At 33.1% G+C, this 23,182-nt stretch overlaps 2 protein-coding genes across 2 annotated transcripts; both read left to right on the forward strand.

The window, feature by feature from the left end:
- Window positions 1-8,797: 8,797 nt before the first annotated feature.
- On the forward strand, window positions 8,798-10,588 carry LOC121216027 (aquaporin TIP1-1). Its single transcript, XM_041091161.1, has 2 exons — window positions 8,798-9,816; window positions 9,931-10,588. The coding sequence occupies exons 1-2, from the start codon at window positions 9,433-9,435 to the stop codon at window positions 10,300-10,302; spliced, it is 756 nt and encodes a 251-aa protein (XP_040947095.1). The 5' UTR covers window positions 8,798-9,432; the 3' UTR covers window positions 10,303-10,588.
- Window positions 10,589-12,835: 2,247 nt separating this feature from the next.
- Window positions 12,836-14,211, forward strand: LOC107898233 (protein MAINTENANCE OF MERISTEMS-like). The gene is made up of 4 exons (XM_016823763.1): window positions 12,836-12,889; window positions 13,002-13,679; window positions 13,799-13,880; window positions 14,114-14,211. The coding sequence occupies exons 1-4, from the start codon at window positions 12,836-12,838 to the stop codon at window positions 14,209-14,211; spliced, it is 912 nt and encodes a 303-aa protein (XP_016679252.1).
- The last annotated feature ends 8,971 nt before the right edge of the window (window positions 14,212-23,182 follow it).

Genomic DNA, 23,182 nt, shown 5'->3' on the forward strand with positions numbered 1-23,182 from the left:
TTTATTTGATTTTCATATTTGATAAATTAACTATAAATAATTATGTTCATATTTTATTTTATATGTATTTATTTATAATTAATTATTTTTGTTCGCTAACGTGTTTTGTCCAACAATCTTAAGACAGATATGTTTATTTGTAATTTTCTAATCCGACACAACATCAAGGCGAAAAAGAAAAAAAAATTCGAAAATCAATTTTTTTAAAAATAAATCTGTTTTGGGATTTTCCCGACATTCAACAAATTTCCTTTTCTCTTCTATTATTTTTTATTTCCAAATAAATATTAAAACTAATAAAATCTATTTCGAGATTTTTCTTGCCGTTTAACAGATTTTATTCGATTTTGTTTCCAAATTAACAATAGGTAAAATTCGTTGTGGGATTGATTCCCGCCGTTCAACAAATTTTATTCCGTTAATTTGATTTTATTTCCAAAAAGAGAAATTAAAAGTAAAATAAAAATCATTTCGGGATTGATTCTTGCCATTCAACGATTTTATTCCAAAATTGTTTTATTTCCAAAAACGAGTAAAATAAAATCGTTTCAGGATCGATTCCCGCCGTTCATTGATTTTATTCCAAATTTGTTTTATTTCCAAAAACGAGTAATATAAAAATCGTTTCGGGATTGTTTCTCGTCGTTCAACGATTTTATTCCAAATTTGTTTTATTTCCAAAAAAATGAGTTAAATAAAAATCGTTTCGGAATTGATTCCTACCGCTTAATGATTTCATTCCAAATTTGGTTTATTTCCAAAAACGAGAAATTAAATTAAATAAAATCTGTTTCGGGATTTATTCCGTTGTTTAACAGGATTTTATTTGATTTTATTTTGTTTCCAAATTAGAATATAATTAAATAAAATCTGTTTTGGGATTTAACCTCCGCCGTTTAACAATATTTTATTTGATTTTATTTTGTTTCTAAATTCAAACTAAATTAAATAAAATATGTTTCGGGATTTATTCCCGTCGTTTAACAAGATTTTATTTGATATTGTTTTGTTTCCAAATAAAGATGTAATCAAATAATTATATTTTGGGATTTATTTTTGCCGTTGAATAGGTTTTATTTTGATTTAATGATATAATTTTGTTTCAGGATTTAATCCTGCCGTTTAACAAAATTAATTTTGATTTTGTTTCAGAATTTTATCCTGCCGTTTAACAAATCAAAGGGAAATTTTTCTATTTATGGTAGTGTTAATTGTGGCTTTAAATTGAATTAAAAGAAATTTATTGACGATGAATTAAAAAGACAATATGAGAATGCATGTCTAGGATTGGTTCATTAAAAGACTTGGTATTTAAGGATGTCGAGTGCACCACCTCTCTTTTAGGGTTATCTACCTAGTGCATTATTTTATTATATTTTTTAATTAGACCGTATAAACTTTTGTTTTGGGTTTTATTAGATTCCTGTCGTCTAACAAAAGTTGATAATTTTATTAATTCTAGTTTTGTTTGTTAACAAAAAAATGAATACTCCCACCAATTCAATCAATTCACAATCTGAAGCTTCGGTTCAAATGCAATCTTCGATTCATAACTCAGTATTGCCGATGGCGGCTGCTGTAAGCCACAACGAAAAACCTGTAAAATTCTCGAGACAGAATTTTATGACTTGGCAACAGAAAATGTTATTTTATTTGGCCATGTTGAACTTGGCCAAATTTTTGAAAGGTCCTACTGTTAAAGAGGGCGAGGTAGATGAAGTTATCGCTTTCCTTGCCGTTGAAGCTTGGAAACATTCAGATTTCCTATGCCGAAACTACATCTTGAATGGATTACCAGTTGCACTATACAAAGTGTATAGTGTTAAGAAAACAACTAAGGAATTATGGACATCGTTGGACCATAAATACAAAGTCGAGGATGTTAGAACTAAAAAGTTCTTAGTTGCTAAATTCTTGAATCAAGTGTAGGAACTTCAACTGATCATTCACGAAATTCTTGCTGAAGGGATGATAATAAGTGAATCCTTCCAAGGGGCAACCATTATTGAGAAGTTGCCTCCTGCTTGGAATGACTTCAAGAATAACCTAAAGCACAAAAGAAAGGAAATATCAGTGGAATACCTAATTGTCAGACTTCATATTTAAGAATACAATAGAGGTACAGAAAAGAGGCTCAACAAAGCAGCAAATGACAATGTTACTAGGGCAAACGGCATAGAAGTCAAGAAAGACTTCAAAAAGGGAAAACAACCACAAAATGGACCTAAACTAGGACCAAAAGGTAATGTTTCCAAGAAGCAAAAATTTTAAAGAAAATGCTTCAATTGCAACAAGATGGGACACAAGGCATCCGACTGTAGGATCCCAAAAAAAGTTAGAGCTAACGAGGCTAATGTTGTGGAAGAAATTTCCAAGGAAGTGTCTGATATGGAATTATGTGCCTAACTATGAATAAAAATGTTCTTAGTAAAGGCGAATGTTTGCGGAAAGGGGATATGTATTAAACTAATTGTTATCTCTGTAAAAGCAAAACTATGAATAAGAATGTTGTTCTTTCCTTTCATATGCTTAAGTCATTTAATTAATGGCATAGTAGGCTACATAAATTAACTTAAAGCGCATTCCTTCGTTTCGCAATAATTATAATTATAAATGTGAAACATGAGTTGAGGAAAATTAATAAAGATTAAAAATCACTTGATCTAATACATAGCAATGCTTGTAAAGCTTGGTTAAATGAGAGGAAGGAATAAAAATGTTATTTACCTACATTACTAAGAGCTAAGACGAAGAGAATTTATTCTCTATAAGCAAGAAGTTGAAAACCAACTTAATAAAAGATTAAATAATCATAGTGGTCGATATATTGAATCATTTCAATAACACCACCATACTTTCCTAAAATAGAGTAACCGAAAAGAAAATCAGATTCTAAAGGAAAATATGAATGCACAACTCAAAAGCTCTAGGTTATCACATGAAATGTAAATTACCTTTTAAATAAGGTACCCCCAAGAAAGGAACAAGACACCACATGAGTTATGGAAAAATAGAAAACCATTCTACAACCACTTCAAAGTGTGGGGGGTGTCTTGCTAGTGTAACATATAATGCTAAGTCGAGGCATATGTGACGTCGACATAATACTGTTAAACAAATGATGTCAAACGGAGTTATCTATATTGATTTTGAAAAATTAAAAGATAATATTGCGGATTCAATAACTAAAGGCTTAAATCGAGATCATGTTGTTAAAACATCGAAAGGAATGTGACTTAAGCTCATGAAAATAAAATGCGCTATGTGAAAGAAAACCCTACCTAGTTGACTGGAGATCCCAAGATCTAGGTTCAAAGGGACAACCTAATTGTATAGACCTTGTGAGGTCACTGTGGGGGTACTTATCCCAAGTCCGTTCCTATGATGTAAACAGTGACTAAAAAATAGCATAGGTTAAGCAATGCTTTTAATGACCATTGTGTATTTCAGTGAGCCGAACAACATAAGTCACCTATATGAGAGTGAAGTGGGCCCGCTTCAAGGAGACTGTGGGGGTATAGTTCTCTCAAACTCTTATAGAACCAAGAGATGTTCACGGCTTATATGAATATACCCATGAGAACTAAAACCTTGCCAGAGAGGTAGTTGTGTGAGGTATATCATTGTTTACACAAAAGGCAGAACAGTTTAAAGACATCATTGGTCAGCTAGTAAAGTAAATATACTTTCGCAAAGGAAGGTTTAAGGGTGGATACCTACCTATCCTATGCAACTATCGACCGTAGATTTTATCATCACATTGAGTCAATGTTTTTCAATAAAACTATCAATTTTCATTCATGTGGGGGATTGTTGGAAAAAATACATCTTTTGGTAACTTTGAGGCATATTCTCAATAGGTAAATGTGGAGAGTTGAATCATATTTTTATGGGTTCATATTCTACTCCATTAGACCTTTACAACGGTATATCATGTGCTCAAAATGGTTGAGTGATGAATGAGAAATTGATGCTCAAAGTAAGCTACTTGGAAATATTGTTGAGGAAAAATAAAAGGCTTAGATCCCACATTGGTTAAATACCAAGTGTGGGATGTGTTTATATATGTGAATTCTCTTGAAAGGTAATTGAATGACTAAGCTTATAACCTTGCCTCGCGCGCAGGGGGTGCAGGTCCAACCCAACGGGTTGGGGCGCACTCGCACGACGTGAGCAACGCGAAATGTCTAGACCAGTCGGGGACCAACCCAACGGGCTGCACGACGTGAGCAACGCGAAATGCTTGGACCAGTCGGGCCCAAATCGACATGCAGATATTTTAGCCCAACATGAATTTATTTTTCTCAGCAGACAAAATCTGCTTATATATGGAAACTTATCTTATTGATTTGATTCCAATAAATCTTTTTAAATTTTTTATTTAATGGCAGATTTTGGGGATTTTTTTCCAAAATTCCAATACTCTCCATACCTATAAAAGGTCTTGGTTCTGAAGAGTTTTTGTACACTTTCATACTCTCTTAGAATTTCTCCTGCCAAAATTTTGTTGCTCTCAAAAATCTCTTTTTCCATCCTTCAAGTATTTCGGTGATAGAAAAAGGCATTGTTCATTCGATTGATTGTGGTAGAGGTGCTACTACTTCGATTACTGTTGTTGTTGTATCCTGGGAGACTTTCGACCAACGTTACTCCAAGTACTGTAGGAGCGGCCGAATCTATCTTAAGAAAACTGTGTTTCACGGGCCTCAACGTTTCGTAAAATCTCAATTCTCCTTTGTTTCAATTGTTTATTATTATTTTATTTAATTTTCATATTTGATAAATTAACTATAAATAACTTTGTTCATATTTTATTTTATATGTATTTATTTATAATTAATTATTTTTGTTCGTTAATATATTTTGTCCAACCGTGCAAATTAATAATTTTCTCTTCTTTGCAACTTTCCTATCTCGACGAGTTGTTACTCTAAGGATTGTTCTTATTGTTGATGTTCTTTGTTGAAATCTACATGACTCAAATTAAAGCTCAGGTTGATGAAGAGGTATTTGGAGTAGTGAAAGTTACAATATGAGGCGGCAAACATTACCTAACACAATCTTGGGCGGTGGATTCATTTACGTGACGTTTGGAAAAGAAAAATTGTCATTAGTGCATGAAATGTTGAACTCATGGTTATCTACTTACACAAACAGTGCCTGCCCCAGAATCTTGGACGGTGGATTGTGGGAACATTTCCAACCTCTTAAGCAAGTCTCAGGACAGGGATTTTGACGTCGGCTAACAACCAATTAGGAGCCGAATTCTATGACCAAAAAATCTCATTATCTCACTATCTCCACAAATTTGTCTTTTTCAACCATGTCTTCAATCTGAGCCATAAGTTTATGATTTTTATATACCTACCTTTTTTTTATTTTCAATCTCAGCCCTGAATTATGGTTTGGTAGGGTAAGGGCAAAATGATTTTTTAACATGCTTTGGAAGTGACTTAAAAGAAGGATGATTATTGCAATATTGTCAAGTTTCTTTATTGATAATAAGCGATGGACATAATTTCTGATACAGTATATAGACAGATCTTGGACTGGTGTTCATTAAAGCATATTTGACTGGACACTCTATACAAAGCATATTTGATGATTTGGTTAAGCCATTTTGGAGATTGCCTTAAGTAACAAAAAAGAAGTTATGCTATAAAGTTTGGGTTACCTCGACTTTATTCAATTAAGTTTTGAGGGGTATTTCGGTGGTAGAAGTAGAAGTAAGAGTAAGGGTTGTTTAAAAATAAAACCTGAAATTAAGTTGTAACTGATAATTTAGTAATCAAATCAAGGTCTCTTTCATTGTGGATGAAAGGAGACAGCATAAGCAAATTAAAAGATTGATGGAGGCATATGGTGATCTTTAGAATGAAAAGCTAGCCAATTAATTGTGCCTGAATACAATACAAACTTGACTCTGTTTATACGACCGAAAGGTCCCCTGATGAAGACGTCCATTTCAGGCCAATTGTCATGCCCCGTAATTAATTCACAGCCCTGGGTCCCCCATTCCAATTCTGAAACTATCAATACAATAAAGGTTGTTTGTATGGTGAGAAATCTTTTGTTTATATCCTCTTCTTTCCTTATGATTCAGATTTTTAAATTGCTATTCATCTATGCCACCCTTGTTTAGCATCTCCTTGAGTTGAACTACTTTGATTAAAACAGATATCGCCAAAAAAAAAAAACTATTCTTTGCTTTACATGATTATCGATGGATCTTGCCTAGTCAAGCTAAGCCTCATACTTCAAATGAACTCTTCATAGAAACTCCCATACACTCAAAAATCTCTTACTTATTGGAATACCAGAGACATTGTTCATTTTGAACAGACTAAACAAGTTTTCATCTTTTTTTCTAAATCATCTTCAACCATTCAAACCTCTTGTTTTTATTAGCATAACTTTTCTGGATTGTGTTTCATATATATATTTTTTGTCCACGTAATATCATATTTAATATTTTTTTTAAATATAAAAAAATTGTTGTTGACTAGTATTCCTTTTGTTCATTATCATGTGTTATTCCTTTGGTTTAAACGAGTCGTATATGTTAGAAATTAAATAAGTGAAGAGGGGCTTGAAACGGTGATGGGCGAATATCCCGGTGGAAAGGTGGGTGGGGGCCATGCCATGCCATGAGGGTGAGTGGGTACAGCTGGCGGTGGAGTCAAAGGGGGGGGGGCGGTTTTGTTACTTATTGTGGGCGTGATGCCCAACCAATCACCGTTGCCAGCCTGGTTTCTAACATGCTCTAATCTCCTCTTTCCTTTCTATTTTTCATATTTGTGAACAATATCATTTTTAAAAAGAATTACTAGAAAATAAACTAGTATAGTATGTCTCAGTTGGATCAATTTTTTCATATTGAGAACAGGTCCTTTTTTAAAAAAAAAAAAAACTAAATTTCAATATTTATCTACTTTTGGTTTTTCAATCTCAGCTTTTATAATAAATAACAGAAATTGAATGAGAAGTAATGATGCCCCAAATAAATGCCCATTCCATAAGAGAGTCGTAGAGGTTTCTAGCTTTCTACAATTGTAAAATATAATATTTCAAATTTACCGACAAAAAGCTGTAAAATCTTGTTTCTATTTAAATAAAAATGGGTGGTGGATAAGAAGAACACATGAGGAAAGAGAGTTCGTTGAACTTCCATAATTGACAATCATAATAAGTACCAAAAAGAAGCTTAATTTAATCCTAATAATATGATGAGGAGTTATTCAAACATTTCATGTGCTTTCTGTTTAGGGTAAGGAAGCTCACTACCCCTACCTTATCAACTATCCTTTTTTATTATTTATACATTCTGAATTTGGATTTTTACCATTTATCTTATCCATCCATCTTTTCTTGCACTAAATTAGAAAATCATATACTCCACCAAATAAATTTCATCTACCCAACAACTAAATTTGCTTTATTTTATATAAATAAAGTGTGGGTTTTTAATTTGGATATGTTTTTACTTAGGTTTTATTATATAAGTTTAGATATATTCTAGTTATTAATTTGATCGTGTTCTACGTCATGTATTGGGTATTGCAAAATTTCTACTCTAATCCCACTCATCATAAACAATTCCATTCTGCTCTTGTTGCCCATCTACGAAAGAGACAATTAGGGTATAGACTTCTTTTTTATGAAATTAATGAAAAATTCAATTCAAGAATCTCTCAAGAAAAGGAAAATTTAATCCGTGGGTTAGCTGTCTCATTGGTTGGCTTACTTGAGGGGACCTCTCCATTACTTAAATCACTAAAATTGCCATTCAAGTTTTTAAGTTTTACCAACCATATGATTTCACAATTAGCATTATATAAAATATTATCATTAGCTAATGTCATGTGGAATATGCTGAGCATAACCAAATTCAAGATCCTTTTTCTGAGAAAACTTGATTTGAATTAGGGTTTTTTTTATTATTTAAAAAAAGGATAAATTATGGTATTAGTCTCTACACTTTACGAAAGTTGTAGATTTAGTTTCTATACATTTATTTGATCAATTTTAGTCCATATACTTTTCAAATTTTGAAATTTTAGTCCTGACTCAAACAATAAAAATTAAATTTATTTGGTTGAATTCAATTACTAGCTATGTACACTATGCATACAGTTATAGATTTAGTCAACTTTCTCCAATTGGATCATTCTAAGTGAGTAATATATGGAAATAATACACTGACATGGCATTATACATATTATAATATAATTGGCGCACCAAAATTTAGAAATAGTAGAATTGTACTTAATGAAATTAACAAAAATTACTGCTTGGTGAGACTGAAATTTGGGAAGTAGAAAGACTAAAAATAAGCAAATAAAAGTCATAATATCTGCAAAAAGTATAAGGAGTAAAGGAAGAATGTAATAAAGTGATTTTGCATTAATTATGAATAAAGGGGGTGTCTTTTTGGATGGGACCATGTCTAGCTATCATTTGCAATTGAAAGGATTGAAGATAATTTATTTCAAATAAATAATGGACTATGTTAAAGGTTCACAACTGCTAGAATCATACTTACTGATGATGAGGCGAGAGTAAATGTACGTGTTATTAGAGGTTGACAATACTGAAGTTTGTTGTTGTTAATTTGGTTATCATAAAAGTAGTATGGGAGTAAATGATTGAAGTTAGTTTTGATGAATACCACTTGGTTTAAATCAGCTAAGTTTGCCTCTACTTAATTATTGCCATTAAATGTTGATTAAATTTCGAGGAAAACTTCTCTTGAGAGCAATATTCATTTGTAATTAGCTCTATAGTTTTGATGTAAAACCATAATTTGACTCAATCTTGTTAAATCTTCATCATAACTTTAAAATATACATCCAAAATGATTCCCATCCAGACTACAAAACGTGACTTCTTCCCATTCTTTTCCTCCTATATATTTTTATTCTTCAGCACACCCAACATCTCTCAGCCGTCGGATCGGACACTCAGTGGTCCCTTAGTCTACGTGTCCAAATCATATTGTTTCATGGCAGTCTCTCCGATGAGTTCATGAATTATCCTTCTATTTTTAAAAATGTTTCCATCTTTCGAGAGGGAGCCGAGAAAGCAAACAAAATATCGGCTAAACGCCGCACATTACATGGATCTTATCCTACATGAACACGTGGCAATCATTCATCCACCTCACATCACTCCCTCTTCGCTGTCTTAACGGGGATGACCGGTTCATCCCGTTTCCCAAAATTACATAAATAATGATATCACAGCCTGTCCACCAATATCCAGCCAAGATAGTACACCCGTCCCCAGATTCTTCCACCGGTAACGGATGAATCCCGGTCACCATGGACCAAAGCTTTCAAATATAAGTAAGAGGTAGAGCCGAGATGTGGAGACCAGACTAGACCAGTACTCACTCAACATTCCCATTTCCAATCTCCAGCTCCCAAGGTAAATATGCCGATCAGAAACATAGCGGTTGGCCGGCCCGAAGAGGCTACTCACCCCGATGCTCTCAAGGCTGCTTTGGCTGAGTTCATCTCAACCTTGATCTTCGTTTTCGCTGGATCGGGCTCAGGAATGGCCTTTAACAAGTTGACTGACAACGGAGCAACCACCCCGGCTGGTCTCGTAGCCGCCGCTCTAGCTCATGGCTTCGGTCTTTTCGTCGCTGTCTCCGTTGGCGCCAACATCTCAGGTGGCCACGTCAACCCTGCCGTCACCTTCGGTGCTTTTGTTGGCGGGAACATCACTCTCTTGCGCGGCATTCTTTACTGGATCGCCCAACTCCTAGGCTCAACCGTCGCTTGCCTGTTGCTTAAGTTCGCTACCGGCGACCTGGTAACATCACCATTTCCCTCCAAACTACTCCGTTACAAAATCAGTTATTTCCGTTATTGCACAGTGTCTTATTTTATTTATTAATTTGGCGGGTTTTGTTACGGTGCTTCGCAGGCTGTACCCGCTTTTGGGTTGTCATCAGGTGTGGGCGTGTCTAACGCATTGGTTTTCGAAATCGTGATGACCTTCGGATTGGTGTACACAGTGTACGCCACAGCCGTTGATCCCAAAAAGGGAAGCTTGGGAACAATCGCACCATTGGCAATTGGTTTCATCGTGGGGGCCAACATTTTGGCAGGAGGTGCCTTCGATGGAGCCTCAATGAACCCAGCTGTTTCATTTGGACCAGCCTTGGTTAGCTGGACATGGGATAACCACTGGATCTACTGGGTCGGACCCCTTATCGGTGGTGGGCTCGCTGGTCTCATCTACGAGTTCATCTTCATCAGCAACACCCACGAGCAGCTCCCAACCACCGATTATTAAGCCTAATCAGGGTTTAATTGATTTGTCTGTCACTTTGAAACCGGATTTTCTCCGATCTCATTTGAGTTTCCTATCTCTTTCCTTGTTTTTTGTGTTTAATTTGTGGCCCGTCGATCTTGTTTACTTTTTTTTCATTCCCCATCCTCTATCATGATCATCATGCATGGCAGATGTTGTTTACAATTGCATGCCCTGAAAAAATAGTATATGAGTGACTCACTGTAAGTCTTTTTTCTTATATTATTCAAAACCAGCATCAGGGCTGTAAATGTGACTTTTCTCTTTACCTCTTCCTTGTTTCTATCATGTGCATTTCCTATTCACTTTTAACTTTTCTTAAGTAAGATTGTACAGGTGGCATGTTTCATTTAGACAGAATATTTAAAATAATGAAAAAAAAGGGTTTTTTTTACAGAAATAATACAAAAAATAAAATAATATCAAAATAGTATCACATTTGTATCAAAATGGTACAAACAGTAAAAAAAACACAATAGTTAAAAAAAAGGGGACGACGGGACAGGACCCTGGTAGAGGGTCTGCCACAGGCGGCACCAAAGGTGCCTATGGCAGAGGCGGCACCAAATGGTCCCTAATTCACACTTCAGCTGAAGGAGAAGAAAGAAAAGGAAAGCAGAAAAAAGAAAAAGAAAGAAAAAGAAAAAAGAAAAAGAAGGAGAAGGTGGCGTAGGAAAAGAGAAAGAGAAGGAGAAGAAGAAGAGGGAGGGAAGGAAAAAGAAAGAAAAATAAAGAAAGAAAGATAATTTTTTTGGTATTATTTTAATTTTTTTGTATTATTTGTGTAAAAAATCCATGTTATGTACATTATATGTTTTATTATTTTATTTTATTTGTTTGTTAAGTATGTTTTATGTTGATTAGATATATTTTTTATGAAATTTATTTAGCATGTTGTAATGAGTTTTTTTTATAAAAATAGCATTAAAAATAAAAATACTGAAAAAATATGTTTATGAAAAAAATAAAATAAGAAAAAAATAAAAAACAAAAATAGTATATTTATTGAAAGTAATAAAATCCGGAAAAAAAATACGAACAAAGGGCCAAAATAAGGGTTTTTTACTAAATTTATATAAAAAAACACACTAAATTAATTCATTTCAAATATAATGTACTAAAATAATATAAAATAATAAAATACGAAAATAGTATATTTTTTGAAAGTAATAAAATCCGAAAAAAAGAAAGATACGAACAAATGGCCAAAATAAGAGTTTTTTACTAAATTTATATAAAAAAACACTAAATTAATACATTTCAAACATAATGTACTAAAATAATATAAAATAATAAAATACAAAAATAGTATATTTTTTGAAAGTAATAAAATCTGAAAAAAAAAAGATACGAACAAATGGCCAAAATAAGAGTTTTTTACTAAATTTATATAAAAAAACACACTAAATTAATACATTTCAAACATAATGTACTAAAATAATATAAAATAATAAAATACGAAAATAGTATATTTTTTGAAAGTAGTAAAATCCAAAAAAAATATGAACAAATGACCAAAATAAGGGTTTTTTACTAAATTTATATAAAAAAACACACTAAATTAATACATTTCAAACATTATGTACTAAAATAATATAAAATAATAAAATACGAAAATAGTATATTTTTTGAAAGTAATAAAATCCAAAAAAAAAGAAAAATAGGAACAAATGGCCAAAATAAGGGTTTTTACTAAATTTATATAAAAAACACACTAAATTAATAAATTTTAAACATTATGTACTAAAATAATATAAAATAATAAAATACGAAAATAGTATTTTTTGAAAGTAATAAAATCTGAAAAAAAAAAAGAAAAATACGGACAAAGGGCCAAAATAAGGGTTTTTTACTAAATTTATATAAAAAAACACACTAAATTACTACATTTGAAACATAATGTACTAAAATAATATAAAATAATAAAATACGAAAAATAGTATATTATTTGAAAGTAATAAAATTCGGGAAAAAGAAAAATACGAACAAAGGGACAAAATAAGGGTTTTTTACTAAATTTATATAAAAAATACACTAAATTAATATATTTGAAACGTAATGTACTAAAATAATATAAAATAATAAAATACGAAAATAATATATTTTTTGAAAGTAATAAAATTCGACAAAAAGAGAAAAATACGAACAAAGGGCCAAAATAAGGGTTTCTTACTAAATTTATATAAAAAAAACACACTAAATTAATACATTTCAAACATTATGTACCAAAATAATATAAAATAATAAAATACGAAAATAATATATTTTTTGTAAGTAATAAAATCTGAAAATAAGAAAAATCCGAACAAATGGCCAAAATAAGGGTTTTTTACTAAATTTATATAAAAAATACACTAAATTAATACATTTCAAACATTATGTACTAAAATAATATAAAATAATAAAATACGAAAATAGTATTTTTTTGAAAGTAATGAAATTCAGAAAAAAATACGAACAAAAGGCTAAAATAAAGGTTTTTTACTAAATTTGTTTTGAAGTTACAGGCATCGCAATGACTCGATTGATTAACGACGATCCTCACATATCTAATGCGGCTAATAATATGGTAATATATTATTATTTGTTAATCACGGGTTATATTAAAAAATGATATACGTAATATATAGAAATAAATCATGTTATCCTAATATTTATTTTTTGTAATTTAACACTATCAGGGCTCGTACCGCGTATTAAGGGGCCGGGTGAATGGTATAGGATATCCTCCGGATGAACAATTGATGCCCTACTTGGAGCAAGCTGGATTCGGGTCAGTAGCATTGATTCGGACGTTCGACTTGCGATACGATTTAATATCTGCACTAGTGGAGCGGTGGCGCCCTGAGACCCACACTTTTCATTTTCCTTGTGGGGAGTGCATAGTGACCTTAGAGGATGTTTCACTGCAGCTTGGGCTCCCAATTGACAGGAGTCTCGTAACGGGAGTAAGTGCATTTGTTGAGCCAGTTGCACTATGTTATAGCCTACTAAGAGACTCGCCGGACGATGATGAGTCAAATTTTTCAGGCTCGAAATTTACATGGCTAAAAAACAAATTTGGACACTTATCAGCTAATGCCACTGAAGGAGAGTTGATGTACGTTGCTCGAGCGTACATCATGCATATTATAGGGGGAGTACTGATGCCCGATTCAAACAACAACAAGGTTCATATCATGTACTTACCTCTATTTGCTGATTTGAGTAATGTTCGCTCGTATAGCTGGGGCTCCACAGTTCTGGCAGTGTTGTATCGGGAGCTTTGTCGAACGACAAAGCCTGTTGTCATAGACATAGGCGGATGCCTTACATTGTTGCAATCCTGGGCACTTTATCGGATGCCATTCTTGGCATCAGTTAGTCACCAACCATATGTATATCCACTAGTTAACAGGTGATAAAATATAACTTGTCATTAATTGTCACGATACTATATTGACTGATATCACCAACCATACTATATTTTTTTTTATAGATGGAGTATTTATCTGGGTATCAGGAGGTCGTACACTATCCTGATATACCGTCTGATGATCGAATAGCATGCCGGGGAAGGGGTAAGCTATTCTAATATTCATGACATGTTACTTTCTATATCTTACTCACACCGTGTTAAATTATAACCATGTTATTAATCATGTAGTTTATATGGATGTCACATCGTAGACCGAAAATTGCAACTATTATACCCTCGTCTGCCTACATTCATTCTCATATGTGGTGCACTAACGCACCAATTATAAATTTCAATGTAGTCAAGTGGTACCATGGGGATCGAGTGCTATGACAGTTTGGTTGCGTCCAATATATCCCGGATCCGCCATGCGAGGTGGGGGTGGTTCACGGCATCAACAAGAGAGGGAAACCGCAGTTGAATTGGGGGGTTAAGCACCGGAGATTTATTGCGCTATGGAATAATCGGATAGCTCGAATACCTCAAATGGTTATGGCTTCCGATTTGCAACCATCAGTAGAGTACATACAATGGTACTCTAGTTTGGGAAAGCCATATCTACTTGGAGGGCAGTCAACCATAGTCCCCCTACACATGCATCGACCTGGGGCATAAGAGCCAGTGACTGATATGGAGGCGGAGCCAATGGCAGATCCTAATCCGGAGCTTGATCTCGTACCGGAGGCCGAGCCGGAGCCCGAGCTAAATCTCGAGCAATCACATTCACATGGGGATTCACATTTTTATCATCCAGATTTGGCGGGCAATGACGATTTCCCAAGCTTGTCAGGGGGCGAATACCATTACGAGTTTGATATCTTTGGATCGTACCCACCACAGTATAGCATTCCCGGCCCGTATCCACAGCATCATGGCACTCCTTCCGGTTCAAGTTCATTGATACCATTCGAGCCACATGATTTTTCTTTCATGTTTAGCACACCCTCACCTGCGCCTAATGAGGATGTTGGTCGTCGCGATCACCCACAACATGAACATCGACCTCCGCAGAGGTATACCCCTAGGACCACACCATCAAACCATTAATTTTAGAGGTTTCATGCACTTTTTTGTATATTACAAAGTTTGTACTTTTTGCATAAATTTTTAATTATTCTAATTTTAGGTATGCTTAGTACGAAACTTTTCTTCCCTTTTTGCATTATATTAAAGCTGAATTTAAGGTTAAATGGCTCCATTTTGAATATAATTTTAATTATTTCAAATCAATTATACTTTTTATAACTTAATTTGGAAACCATATAAATAATTATAATTTTTTGCATTACAACATTACACATAACAACTATAAGTTAAGGGGTGTTACAACAACATTACAACATTACAATATTACACATAACAACTTTACAGCATAAGCTCAATTCCGACCCGATCGTGACGATTGTCCAACATGATAGTTTCGCTGCGGGCATTTATTCCGATTATGACCAACTAACCTGCATAATCCACAACGCTTACCGTCGAATTTCTCCCTAATGTCCATTTCATTATGGATTCTGGATAATTGTGGATGATTGCGGACGGTCTCTTGGATTCCTGCGTAGCCCTTTGTCTGGGACAAGCTCGAAAGTTGTCGAAGGCACCTCCCACGTAGACAAGTCAGGTAGGACAGAGAACTCATTTTCCCAAACACGCAATGTGCGCTTGAGCGTGTACACATCATTGACAAATTGTTCAACATTAAGGTTCACTTTAGCACACGCTGTCACGACATGCGCACATGGATAATGACTGTTTGGGACAAACTCGAAAGTCATCGGAGGTACCTCCCACGTAGACAGGTCAGCTAGGACAGGGAACTCATTTTCCCAGACACGCAATGTGCGCTCGAGCGTGTACACATCACTGAAAAATTGTTACGACATGCGCACATGGATAATGAAGTGTTTCGAATCTTCTACATTAGCACTGTCTATTTCGGAGATCAACTCCATAGGACCTAAGTGGTATACCGGGTCGACGACCGATGGTCTAAGTAACTTGAAACGTTTTTAGATGTCGTGAATATATTTCTACATTCATTGATTTCGCCATCCGACGGTTTGCAACCATTGCATCCCTGACATCTTCGACAAACACGTGTCCCGCCTCCATCTAGTCGACTTGTTGCTGACCTATTCTTGGCATCAAGGTAGCCAACCTGTAGAATGTAGCCGAGAAGATAGATGCAATAGGAAGATGTCATGTTTTCAAGAACACAGCGTTGACCCCCTCCACTAAGTTTGTGGTGATTTGACCATAACGAAAGCCCTCGTCAAAACTTTGAGCCCCTTGCCACGGCTCCATTGTACTCAACCATTGTCAGAAAGATGTGTTCGTTTGACCATCCATGTCACTCTCAAGTCGAATCATTCTTTGGCAGAAAATATGTGGCTCTAACTCGTACGCTGTATACGTATTAGGAAAAGATAAGTTTCAGTAACTCGATAACATAAAACATTACAACTTATATTGAAAAGATAAGGTTATCATTTACCCATTGCCACTACTTGTCTCTTCCAGTCTGCATTCTTATAATCTAGATGGAAGTTAGCTGCAATGTGATGGATGCAGTAAACGGATCTCCATGGCACACCGGAACGCCTAATTGCTACAATTAAACCTTTCACTCTATCGGAGATTATGCAAATATTATCGTTGCTAATAACATACCTCCACAGGTTGGTAAGCAAGAATTCCCAAGATTCCAAGTTCTCATTATCTACGATGGCAAATGCTATCGGGAGCACGTTTCTATTGCCGTCTTGAACAATCGTAAGAAGTAGGATCTGTGTATATTTTCTATATAGCCAAGTCCCATCCACCTGCACAAACAGCTTGCAGTAGGCCCATCCACCTGCACAAACAGCTTGCAGTAGGGAAATACTCGCACACATAGATCAAACGTCCAGAACATTTGATGGAAAATTCTTTTCCCCGGCTGTAATTGGTCGTCTGGGCCGTGATAAAGTCTTGTTTGTAACTCAATCATAGTCTCCGGTACGTACTCCCACATAGTAGCTATCCATCCTTGTAGCTCGTTATACGACGAATCATAATCCCCATACAATTGCTCCATTGCCATCTATTTAGCTATCCACGCCTTTCGATATGATGCTTGATACTGGAATTGTGCTTGCATTTCGGCAATCAGTACCGAAACTTTAATGGTTGGCATGTCCTTCACCATTGGCATGATACACGTACAGATAGTTTTGGAATCAAGTTTTCGATGATCTTCTGTCATACGTGTTGATGTGCATGTATAAGGCCCAACAAATTCTCGTATCTCCCACATCTGCGAATTTTGAATGAATGCAGCTCGTACCCGCTAATTGCAGCCTTCCGCTGCCTTCCAACACTCTCCAATATATACTGTCGGTTTAGACACTCCCCAATATATACTGTCGGTTTAGACACTGCGACTTTATAACCCACTGATATGTTCATGCTACCATTTAATATCAAATACGCACTCTTCTTTACTTTCGAATCTCTGGCCTACGAATAACTCCTCATGATCGAAATTTACGGCCAGCCGGTGAGCAGAAACTATTTCAGAGTACTCCGGAAACTCAGCTACACGCGCTGCGTCAGGGTCTATGAGTGACATGTGTGGCCTATGATTATTGTGTATCACAATACGTCGCATCTAGTTCCTGACCGAAGACGCGTTAATGTTTCCATTGTTATTCACATATTCATCGTCAATATCATCAGGTACATCGTCCACATTGGGATCACTGTCACTATCGACCTCTTGATCACAATGATCGCTACTGTAATGCCCAATTTTGACCCGGGCCCACTAAAAAATAAATAAAACCAACATAAAAGCAAAAAAATATTAAAAGTCCATTTACAAATAACATCAGTCCATAGTTACAAGCCCAAAATCATACAGACCAAATCAACACAGCCCAAACCTAAACCCAAATTACTAGCCCAAAATCAAACCCAAATACAACCCTAGCCCGAATACCCCTAGCCCAAAACCGAAACAAACAGAAACCCTAGGGTTTCTGAGATATCAGCCGCCGCTCCAGCAAGCCATCAAGCCGCAATCAGCCTCTGCCCTCGCATGCGCGCCACTGTCACACACCACACCACGCGCCTCCGTACGACTGTACCTGCAAATGAAACAAGGACAACGCAGCACACAAAGAAACAAAATAAGGAAGAAAAGAAAATAGCAAAGGACAGATTTTTTTTATTTAATATTTTTCTTTCGGTATATAAACCAATTGCAAATAGGTTCAAAAGGGGGAGACCCACTCATACTGTATCAAAAAACGAAATCAATACAAAAGAAAAGGTTTTCTTTTTTCCTTTTTTCGATTCAGTTCTATTTTCTTTTCCGATTACTTTTCTTTCTTTTTATGTTTTGCTATTAACCATATACATAGAAACATATATATAGAATAAAAAAAAAAGAAAGAGAGGGAGTCAGAACTCCTACCTGGTTAAGTCTGCCGTCGAATCCCTCGTTGGTTCCGATCGGAACCAGGCGGTTGGGGGCTCCGATGCTAAAGCGGCGCTGGGGGGTAGATATTATTAGTTTTTTTAGGTTTCTTTTTAAAAAAAATCAAATTGGCTGCTAATTTTAGGGTTTAGTTTTATTTATATATAACGAAAGAAACGGCGCCGTTTAAAGGCCTGTGACCTGCGCGGTGACCCGACCCGAGGGCAGGATCCGCGCACTTTCGTTCGTTGGTCTTTTTGCACAATCGGTCCCTTTGTGTTTGGCATAATTGAAATTTGATTTTCTTCAATTTTCTTAATTTGTGCTGTACATTTGATTTAGTTTTCATTTTAATCCTCTGATAAACAACACAATTTTCTACAGGTGGTTTTGAATGTTCAGATTTTGCGGTTAATTACAATTTTAGTCCCTCAATTTTCAAGTCGATTACCAATTTAGTTTATCTTTATTTTTCCTTTTTATTTCTATTTGTAATGTTTTATTTTTATTTTTTTGAATTCCAAAATCATTTTTTAATCCTATTATTATTATTATTATTATTATTATTATTATTATTCCTTCTTTATATTTTAAATCATGTCTTAACTTTAACTTGATTTTTAATAGTATAGTTTTAAATCGAATTTAGTACTTATTTTAATATCTTTATTCATAACATATTTTAATATTTAGTTTGACATGCTCTTTAAACTTATCATTAGTATAATTTTAAAATGTGATATATTATTATTTCAAATTATTATTAACATGTTTCGAATTTATCATACATTGTTTTAAAATTTTTACTTTTATTTTTAAATTCTATATTATTATATGTTTCATCATCTTTTAATATATATAGATATTTTATAAGAATTTGACATACTTTGTACATATTTTAATGATTTATTTTGTGTTATAACTTAAATTCTTTAATATAATATTTTTAAATGCCATTATATGTGTTATTAAATTGTTCTTCTTTAGAAAATATATATTATTGTTTTAATGTTTGATATTATTATGTTTATAAATTTCAAGTATTTTTATATCTATATTTTTGATGTTTGATATTATTATGTTTATAAATTTCAAGTATTTTTATATCTATATATGTATTTTAAGTCAATTTTATTTATATATAATTTACTTCTTTCAAAACCTATCTAGGTGATTATTTTTTATTATATATGTATTAAGACTTTTACATGGTTATTTTTTATGTGTTATTTAAGGTAAATTAATAAATGTATTACTTGTTTCAAATTTATTTTACATATTATTATTCCATATTGTTATTCTTTAGTTTCAAGTTTATTTTGAGTTCATGTGTAAATATTTCAACTTAAAAAGGTTGTTATTAATAAATGTTGCTGTATTTAATTCATTTAATATTTGACAATTAGGATTGATATTTGCATAATATGATAAAAATTGTGGTAGCCATTTTTGTTTGAATTCATCATTTGTTTATTATTCCTCAATATGTATTTTGATTACGAATTGTATCTTTTACATTATGTATTGCTACTCAATCATGTTTCATTTGTAAAAAAAATTGTATTTTATTAAAGCACTACAATCATTTTATTTCACAATTTTCAAAAGAAAGGTTTGGTGTTCATCGTTCTCGATTGGATTATGCCCTAACTTACTGGGTTTCAATTCTTTTCGATGAATTTAGATGGCCAAGTACTTATTTTGTTAAAACCATATAATTTCAAAATAAAACTTTTGAGATTTCAAGATGTTGGATCCTAACTTACTGGATATGACATTTTGTTATCTCGATTTTAAAATAAAAGCCATATTTGGTGTTTAGAAATCTCAAGAAATTGAACCCTAACTTATTGGATTCTAATTTCGTGATTGGCCTAAATAACCAAATATCCTTCTCAAAACATATGAATTTTTAAAATTAAAAAATCTAACTTCGAAAATTGAACGGTTGCACTCTAACTCACTGAGTGTGGAGGTTATTTTCTTTGAAATGGTTTGTTTTATCATCCGATTCAATTGTTTAGGTTTTATTTCGTGGGATCGTATTTAAAAAATCTTTTCAAATTTCGACACTAAGACATTAAACAATCAATTCGGTACCAATTTTGGGCATTACGAGGGTGCTAACCCTTCCTCGTACGTAATCGACTCCCGAACTTATTTTCTTAAAATTTCGCAGATCAAAATCATTTTCAAGGTGAGCCGATCACACCTCCAATAAAGATCGGTGGCGACTCCATTTTAAAAAAAAAGTCGATCCCTATTTTCAAATAAAAAAATGGTTTCGACAGCTACCATCGTATCCATCATCACCAACCACATCAATATTGGGTGTAATATTGAGATCGATACCGATCCCACCTATAGTCGATTCACTATCAACGTACGCTATTGGAGCCACTATGCACGGTTCTTGAGCTCCATGTTCTTCACTATATACATTGACATCTTCATTTTGCTCCATACCAGCTAACTCAGCAAATAAGTGAATCGGTGCATTTTTGTCACTCCCATTCCCACAGTAAAGAGCGATCATTGTCTTCATGTCTTCGTCGTCTACAAGTTCCATTTCGGTGAATTTGATCGGATCTGTCGAAACTGGAAACTTGTATAAAATTTTTTATATCCTTCTCTCACAATGTCTAATAATTTTTGCATTAATCCTTCCCTTCATATCTTCCAACAAGACATTTCTATTAAATCTCATTGCTATTTGTTGTCAATATTCAAATATACATCCAACAGTTGTTGTCAAGATGATTCCTTCGAAATAAATGCATACGAAAAACTTATCATCCATCTTTAATATTCAATCTGTTAAAAAATAAAAAAATTCAAAAAAAAAAATTGAACAGTAAATAAATTACTTAAATAAAAAAATTTAATGTTTCAATATGCAATTTTTTTTCATTCATAAGCTCATACTATTTCAGTTATCATTTTGTACATGAACAACATTTAACCACTAATCCTAATAACTAACACAATAATAACAACAACAATAATAATAATAATAATAATAATAGTTTTTTTACTAAAAATAATACTAACTAACAATAATAATTAGGGTTTTACTAAAAATAATAACTAACAATGATATAGTGTAAAAACTAACAATCATACTAACTAAAATAATAATTAGGGTTTTTACTAATCCTGATAACTAACCATAATAATAATATTACTTTTTTACTAACAATAATACTAAGTAACAATAATTATTAATAACTAAACCCTAAAAACTAACAATAATAATACTAACTAAAATAATAATTAGGGTTTTTATTAATCCTAATAACTAACAATAATAACTAAACTAACAACAAAAACAAAAAAAATACAAAAAAACATAATAACAAGATAATCCATTATTTTTTTTAAAATACCTTATTTTTTCTATTTTTTTCCTTCTCTTTCTTTCTCATTTCTCTATTCTCTTTCTCTCATTTTCTTTTCTTTTTCCAGCACCGCCCTCTCCTTCTCCTCCTCCTCCTCCTCCTCCTCCTCCTCCTCCTTCTTCTTCTTCTCACTACACCAAAACAGGCTTTTAGCGGTACTTTTAGCCACGTTTGGACAAAAAACGCCGGTAAAAATAGAGCATTAGCGGCTTTTTTTGAAAATCGCCGCTAAAAATGAGCATTACCGGTGTTTTTCCAAAAAACGCCGCAAAAAACCTAAGCCCAACGGCGTTGTTTTCTGACTTTTTGGGACTTTAGCGACGTTTTTAAAAAAGCGCCGCTAATGCTCGGGGCTTTAGCGGCGTTTTTGAAAAAGCGCCTCTAAAAACATATTATCTTAATTGGTTTATTTATATTAATTAAATAAAATTAAATTTATTTCTAATTGAATATTTAAAATCTTCAGAAAAAAATGACACGTAGAAATAATTTGAAATAAAACACATGAAAAAATTAAAATACTATTATTTAAAACAATTTTAAAGTTTTTTGGGTACATGATTACTGATTGTTTTTTAATTTATATATTAAAAAATTTCTTATATAATCGTAAAAGAGATAGTATTAATTTTAAAATATTGAATTAATTATCACTATAGTTTAGGGTTTTTGGTTTAGGGTATATGATTTATTTAAGATTTAAGGCTGGTTTAGGAGTTACTATTTTAAGGTTTAGGGAGTATGGATTTAGGAATTATGGATTAGGGATTATGGTTTAAGGGTTGGGATTTAAGGTTTAGGGGTTAGGAGTTTAGAGGTTAGACGTTAGGGATTAAGAGTTAGGGATTTAGGATTTAGGGATTCAGGGGTTGGGTTAGGGTTTTGGGTTTAGATTAATTATTTTTTTAATTTATATTTTAAATATGTTCTTATGTAAAAGAGATAATAATAAATTTATTTAGGGTTTTTAGTTTAGGGTATATGATTAATTTAAGATTTAAGGCCAGTTTAAGAGTTCATATTTTAAGGTTTAGAGAGTATGGAGTTAGGGATTATGGATTATAGATTATGGTTTAAGGGTTGGGATTTAAGGTTTAGAGGTTAGGGGTTAGGGGTTAGACGTTAGGGGTTAAGAGTTAGGGATTTAAGGTTTAGGGATTTAGGGGTCGAGTTAGGGTTTTGGGTTTAGATTAATTATTTTTTTAGTTTATATTTTAAATATGTTCTTATATATATTGAAATTATGAGTATAGTTTAAATTATTTAAGAGATATATAATAGATAGACTTTATATGTTTGAGATTTACTTGAGATTTGTTAAATGATAAAATTTTATACAATTAATTAATGCTTTTATATTTAAAAAAAATTTAATCTAAACCATTTGATATATTTAAATAGAATTAATAAATAAGTTTAATTAAAATATATTTAAATATTAGTTTAAATAGAATTAATAAATATATTTAAATATTAGTTTAAATAAAATAATTTTTGTTCAAAATGAAATGATTTTTTATGGCGTTTTTATGTAAAACGCCGCAA

This window comes from Gossypium hirsutum, chromosome D04, assembly GCF_007990345.1.
Source record: "Gossypium hirsutum isolate 1008001.06 chromosome D04, Gossypium_hirsutum_v2.1, whole genome shotgun sequence".
Taxonomy (NCBI): domain Eukaryota; kingdom Viridiplantae; phylum Streptophyta; class Magnoliopsida; order Malvales; family Malvaceae; genus Gossypium; species Gossypium hirsutum.

Excerpts from the sequence above, each read along its gene's own strand:
- LOC121216027 (XM_041091161.1), top strand. The coding sequence starts at position 9,433 with ATGCCGATCAGAAACATAGCGGTTGGCCGGCCCGAAGAGGCTACTCAC. Across the intron at positions 9,817-9,930 it reads AGTTCGCTACCGGCGACCTG|GCTGTACCCGCTTTTGGGTT; the intron begins GTAACATCACCA and ends GGTGCTTCGCAG.
- LOC107898233 (XM_016823763.1), top strand. The coding sequence starts at position 12,836 with ATGACTCGATTGATTAACGACGATCCTCACATATCTAATGCGGCTAAT. Across the intron at positions 12,890-13,001 it reads CTAATGCGGCTAATAATATG|GGCTCGTACCGCGTATTAAG; the intron begins GTAATATATTAT and ends TAACACTATCAG. Across the intron at positions 13,680-13,798 it reads GGATGCCATTCTTGGCATCA|ATGGAGTATTTATCTGGGTA; the intron begins GTTAGTCACCAA and ends TTTTTTTTATAG.